Genomic DNA, 6,637 nt, shown 5'->3' on the forward strand with positions numbered 1-6,637 from the left:
TACATTACACACATTTCTTCTAATAAATTCAAAGAATATACTGTTCACCTATTGACCCAGTGAATCGACTCGGAACCCAATAACTATATAGTAGAAGTAATATTTCATTAATAAATAAAGAAATATCAAACAAATTCTTAGAATAAATTACATTTATCCTTAGCGAAGACTTTTAGAATAAATATTATCATTTAATTTTTATTTCTATTCTATACAGTAGAAGTAATATTTTATAGATAAGTGAAGAAATATCAAACAGACTTTTAGAATAAAGTTCGTTTATACTGAATAAAGACTTGACAAGTCAGTCAATCAAGATAAAAAATATACTCAAATCAGATCTAGGAAATATATTTATTTTCTTGTTATTTTTGGATTATTTGCTTGATTTTACTAGTTATTCTCAATTTATTTTAATAGATTTATTTATCTATTATATAAATAGTTGATGTTTTATTTTTTTAAAATAATTTTAAAAATAATTGATTTTTTTTTAATTTAGAATTATAATTTTATAAATTAAAAAACTCTAATTCTGTATTCTAATATTGAGGTTCGGATGCACGATCGATCGGAATATTTTTCGGGAGTGGAACGACCAACAACATTACTTATATTCCTCCCCAATCCCCCACGAACAAGAATAAAACTCTTAATTCACAACCTAGACCGTTTTTAATTAAATGTTTATGGGAACGAGAGTTATGAACAACCTGCTGACATGATCAAGCCTTTGATAGGTTGATGACATAGACAGGTACTGGGCAAGGTGACAGTTCTAACAAGTGCAGGATCTAGATCATAAAGATTGCTAAGAACTATTTACAACGGAACTCTTGTCGACTAATAATTTGGAAATCGCCACGCATAATAAGAAAATGAAAGGTAAAAGACACATCTTAATTGGATTATCTTTTTTCTGACGAGTATACATATACTCCACAGTCGAATAAACACATTGCCAGACAGCACCAGCCAATCCAAAATACTCAACAATAGTGCCAACAGGCTTTCTAGTTGCATGGAGAAGAAAAGGTGGCAATAGGCCCTCCCGTTTAGTTCTTTCCTTTCGAGCCATGTGAATGAGTTCAACGGCAGCAAGAAGCAAAGCTACAAATGCCAACACCATGCCAACTAATGCATAACCCATCTGGTCAAAAACCGCAGATGCAATCTCTAAGATTAAGTTTGTCATCAGCAAAATCCAACCTGATATTTCCTATACAAGAAAGATAATTGATGATACACAACAATACAATTATGACTGGCAGAGACTCATAATATATGATATTGTCATGTCTTTTCGTAAAATTCTTTCATGTTGATCGTATACAATATTATATCTCTATTGGATTTGTTGGATTTAAACTTATTATTTCATGTATTCTGTGCATAAAACAAAAAAAACAGAAAAACAGAAAAAAAGGCCCACCCACTAGATATTTTCAACTAACCCTAACCCAAAATGAGCTTCACGTGGACGTACCTCTTCTCTTTCGTGGGCAACTGGGCATGGATAGAAATTTAAAGGTTAATTTAAATTAACCCCTGAGTTTGGGGAGAATTCAACTTCTCCCCGTCAGGTTATACTTGTTTCAATTTTCTCCTTGAGGTTTCCAAATTGAATCAAGTAAGAAGTTTTTTTTTTTTTAATCCCTAAGTTTTTGAAGACTGACCAAATAAAAACCTTCTAGAGATGATTTTACGAGATAAAGCCTTTTACTTTCAATCAAAAGATTAAATGATGCCATGTGTACTTATATTGAAAAATATAAATATAAAGATTATAAAAAACATTAGAATATTTACACCAAACTAAAAATTATGTGAAAAGAGAGTTTAAACTATGGAGCTCAATAAAAGAAAATAAATAATTTTTTTTTTTTTGATCAGTCAAGTGTTCCATGACTATTTTTATGTGTTTTTAAAGAGCAAGCTTAATCTGATTTTCAACTGTAAAATCAGATGGAAAATATTTCAAAGGACATTGAAGCTAACAAATCCACATCAACTCTTTAGAAAGCAGCTTGAAGGATCCGGTGAGATGTACTCCATTAATTTGGAGTAAATTTAAGCATTTCATTTGATTTAGCTTCTAATGATCTGACATCCAGTGCAAGACGCTCTACAACATCCCTATCCTAAGAAAAAAATCAATACAACTTTCATGCAATTATTTGTAATAAGTTTGACTAGAAAATACGCATGACTGTGCTTTCGTTATGCATTGAGCTCTTACCTTGAGCTGCTCAAGTACATTCCATGCATCCTCTTGCTCTTACCTTGGTCCTCTTTCCAAGAAGCAAGGGAAACGATTCACGGACGACCTCCCTTCCCATGTCTCGTAATAGATCATGCATGGTTACCGTCTCTCCCAATACTTTAATTAGAGACCTTTCACGGAGAGTTTCCAAAACAACTTCTGGATTGCAACGGCAACGGGCTCCTAGCACTTTTGCGACGTACTCTTTCTTTCTATCAATAGAGAAGCAAGCGATATCAAGTGCGTCAAAACTTGTTAGAAGCTTTCCTTGAATATCTTGGTTTGGATTTATGCTCAAGTAGTCAATTTCACTTTCCCATCTACCTCTGTTTTTCCCGGACAGACGAGCTCCTATAACCGTAAGAGCTAAAGGAAGTCCTCCACAGTAATCAACGGCTTTCTTCGAAAGCTCAATATACTCTTCTGCTGGCTTGGTGTCCTTAAAGGCATGCCAGCTGAAAAGCTGAAGGGCCTCATCGGGTTCCACTTCTTTGATCTGATATGTTTGATCTGCTTTAAGTAGAACACTTGAATCTCTTGTTGTAATTATTACTCTACTTCCGGGACCAAACCAACTTCGATCTCCCATCAATGCATTCAGCTGGTCCTGAAGAGCCACATCATCAGCAACAACAAGAACTCTTTTGCGACAAAGTCGTTCTTTGATCAGAAACTTTCCTCTATCATCACAATTGATGTTTGCACCATCCTGTTTTAAAATATCACGAAGAAGTTGCTTTTGTAAATCAACAAGACCATTAAATTGTTTTGATCTTTCATTGATATCCGAAAGAAAACAGCTTCCCTCGAATCCATAGCAGAGTTGATTAAATACAACTTTTGCTAGAGTTGTCTTTCCTATTCCTGGCATCCCATGTATGCCCACAATGCGTACATCATCTGTTGCAGTACTTAGAAAGTCAAAAATATTGCGAGCAAGCCGATCCATACGTACCAGGTGCTCAGGAACATATAAGTACTTGTGTTCTAAGTTATTCAACACATCCTTGATAATCTCTTCGATAAATTTTGCTTCAGACCTGCTCATAGACAAAAGCAAGTCATTGATAGCGAGTCAATTGAGTATTTTATTGTTTCACATTGAAAAATGTAGAGTATAATGACTCCATAAATTTGTGCAAGTGAATCTTAGAGAAAAAAAGGCATACCCATTTGCCATATCTTCGAGATTCCATCCAGATAGATTTCCAGCCTCCTCAAGAGCTTTTCTCCACTCCTTCACCAACTTCTTTTCAAAACGCTCTTCATGCTTATCAAATGCCTCTGCAAAACTGCCAGTCTGTTTTCTCACATCTAAAGGACCAATGTCATAGAATATACGAATAACAATCTGACCGGTTTTCTTTTTACACTTCAGAATCTCTACAAGTTCATTGAGACACCATATAGAAGAAGCATATCCTTTTGAGAAGACAACTATGGATATCTTTGATTCTTGAATAGCCCTGAGGAGATGATCGGGGATTTCTGCTCCTCTAGGAAGTTCATCATCATCTCGAAAAGTGTGGATTCCTGCTTGATCTAAGATAGCATATAGATATTCAGTAAACATCTTGCGAGTATCTTCTCCTTTAAAACTCAAGAAGACATCATAGGCCCCTTCTGGTCTAGAGCGAGAAGACTCTCGCTCTGTCATTTCAGCTGCAGAATTTAAGGAACAATCAATTAGCAATTGCTGATAAAGGTGAAGTGATCATCGAAGATAATACAGCAATTTAAGCTTAATAATGAGATAGCATAAGACAATAGCAACTGAAGTTAAACATGAAACAAACAAAGCTTTCACATTAATGTTATTGGTAAAGACATGAAATTAAAACAAGAAAGAAGCAAAGAAGAGTTAGCCGTGTATACCTGTGTATAACAAAGAGCTAGCTATGAAATTGCAGCAATCGGAGAAATGGGGTGTTCAAATCGAATCAGCAGTTCATGTATATATAGACACACGCATCTGCCTTTGCTGGCTTTATTTATTGCAAGAATATGCATCACCTTACATGTGTTATTTTAGTTTTGTTATTGAACTAAAATGAATTGATTGTATTTGGATCATTGCAATCCTTACAAATATATAGTAAACCAAACAAACTCAATTGCTAATTTATAGCACCATATTTATATCATGCTATGATCTGTGTTAACAGATTAACTTAACAGAATCTTGACAGCTCTTATAATTATAATGTAGTGGTAAGACTAATGCAAAATATTGTTGATGCCTAAGCTGAATTAAGTTTATTTTTAACAGAAGCAGTGGCCTAGGCCTACCTGGCTTTCCCTGGGGATAAATGATGAGTGGTAGAAGCCCATTATTAACCTCATTATATTCTGCCTCACTAACGTATTCTGATAGTCCATCCACAAGGTCATTATTGTGAATTGCATTAGAAACAAACTCACAGTCCGATATCTTTGTAGAATTCATTCTCGCTAATTAAACCCAAGCTAGGTTCCAAGAAAAGCCTCAACAAACCTTATTTTGTTATTTTGAATTCACTAAAAAAATTTCATCATCTTTCTTGCAGATTATTAGCAATGCAATAATCAAAATTATAAAAGAGGTAAAAGGTAACACTTAGAGGGAAAAAAAAGCAAGGAAATTTCTCAAGCGTGTACTGGAATTTGGTGGCAACAACTAATGGGGTGTTTGCTTTTTCATCGAGTAAGCCATGTAAAGACGGAAAAGGGAACCATCTAGGTGGTGGCCCAGTGGCGAAAGCTTGGGATCAAGAGGTTTGCTCCCTCTGTGGTCTCAGGTTCAAACCCTAGGTTGCTCATATGATGGCCACTGGAGACTTACATGGTCGTTAACTTCAGGGCCCGTGGGATTAGTCGAGGTGCGCGCAAGCTGGCCCGGACACCCACGTTAATCAAAAAAAAAAAAAAAAAAGACGGAAAAGGGAACAATAAATATGGGGTGCGTTTCCTTTTGCTCTTGCTTTTTATTTCTCTTTCTCTATATTGGAAGTTTGAAAAACTTTACGAAAATAATACACAAAAGTACTACTCAAAACTTCATGACAAGAAAGGGAATGTCTTTTTGCGTCCCTCCAATATTGTTTTGTCTTGAACCGTTCTCTCTGTTCTTTTACTGTAACAATCTATGAAAGCACTGTAAAACATGCTATTATTTATTAACTTTGGTCCTTGCTTGTGTTATTATTTATTAATTTTATTGTGAGGTATTTTACCAAGCACAAAAGAGTCCTTAACTTTATAATTTATACAAAACAGTTACACAGTATTTTTTTAAAAAAAAAATTCAAATATTAAAAACATTATTCCACTACTACTCTACGTACAAACTTGAAAAAATAGGTAAAAGTTATTTACTGTTATCTTGATTCATATATAATAGGAATTTTTGGCAATAGTATTTTAAAATACAGGGTTTGTGTTGCCCAAATGATAAACCTAAATTTTTATTGGAGATGGTTATAGTGAAGTTTCGTGCATGCTATTATTTATTAACTTTGATCCTTTCTTGTGTTCTTATTTATTAATTTTAGTGTGAAGTATTTTACCAAGCACAAAAGAGTTGCAACTTTAGAATTTATACAAAACTTTAGTATTTTTTTAATTTTTAAATATTAAAATAATTATTCCACTACTATTCTAAGTAAACTTGAAAAATATATAAAAGTTATTCTACTGTTGTCTTGATTCATATATAATAGGATTTTTTTTTGGATATTTTTAAGGAAGAAATTCTCAATTGTAATTAAATTTTTAAAGGTTTTTTACAAAGAGATTATATATCTCTTTCTTGTTCTCTAATTTTATCCATATTTTATATTTATTAAAAATATATTTTATTTCTTTCTTTCTTTCTTTCTTTTTTATTAAGAATATTTAACTTCATTCTATTCTTCGAACTTCTTCCCTGGATATATTAGAATAGGAACTCGTACCATTTATTCAAAGTAATTTCTATTTTCTTGTTACTATCATCTAATTTATTATTATTATTATTATTATTATTATTATTATTATTATTATTATGTATATCAGAAAAATAAATATTTTTTTATAATTTACATTACACACATTTCTTCTAATAAATTCAAAGAATATATTGTTCACCTATTGACAATTGACCCGGTGAATCGACTCATAACCCAATAACTATAAAGTAGAAATAATATTTCATTAATAAATAAAAAAATATCAAACAGGCTGTTACAATAAAATTCATTTATGCATAGCGTAGCAAGTCAGTTAATCAAGAAAAAAAAAACTCAAATCAGATCTAGAAAATATATTTATTTTCTTGTTATTTTTAGATTATTTGCTTGATTTTACTTAGTTATTCTCAATTTATTTTAATAGATTTATTTAGTCTCAAGTCTCTTT

General features: G+C 32.5%; 1 protein-coding gene across 4 annotated transcripts; it reads right to left on the minus strand.

Moving 5' to 3' along the window:
• Window positions 1-1,012: 1,012 nt before the first annotated feature.
• On the minus strand, window positions 1,013-4,529 carry LOC118051972 (disease resistance protein Roq1-like). Of its 4 annotated transcripts, XM_073406919.1 has the most exons (5): window positions 4,139-4,529; window positions 3,433-3,925; window positions 3,219-3,303; window positions 2,240-2,972; window positions 1,026-1,219 (listed from the first exon to the last, which is right to left on the minus strand). In XM_073406919.1, the coding sequence occupies exons 2-4, from the start codon at window positions 3,918-3,920 to the stop codon at window positions 2,250-2,252; spliced, it is 1,296 nt and encodes a 431-aa protein (XP_073263020.1). In that variant the 5' UTR covers window positions 3,921-3,925; window positions 4,139-4,529; the 3' UTR covers window positions 1,026-1,219; window positions 2,240-2,249. The 4 variants fall into 4 exon arrangements, with proteins under 4 accessions (XP_034918671.1, XP_073263020.1, XP_034918670.1 ...); XM_035062780.2 differs by having other exon boundaries at window positions 1,013-1,150; window positions 2,240-3,303; window positions 4,139-4,527; XM_035062779.2 differs by having other exon boundaries at window positions 2,240-3,303; window positions 4,139-4,526.
• Between the last annotated feature and the right edge of the window lie 2,108 nt (window positions 4,530-6,637).

The sequence above is a fragment of the Populus alba genome, chromosome 19 (assembly GCF_005239225.2).
Source record: "Populus alba chromosome 19, ASM523922v2, whole genome shotgun sequence".
Classification (NCBI taxonomy): domain Eukaryota; kingdom Viridiplantae; phylum Streptophyta; class Magnoliopsida; order Malpighiales; family Salicaceae; genus Populus; species Populus alba.

Excerpts from the sequence above, each read along its gene's own strand:
- LOC118051972 (XM_035062780.2), bottom strand. The coding sequence starts at position 3,920 with ATGACAGAGCGAGAGTCTTCTCGCTCTAGACCAGAAGGGGCCTATGAT. Across the intron at positions 3,304-3,432 it reads CTCGAAGATATGGCAAATGG|GTCTGAAGCAAAATTTATCG; the intron begins GTATGCCTTTTT and ends GTCTATGAGCAG.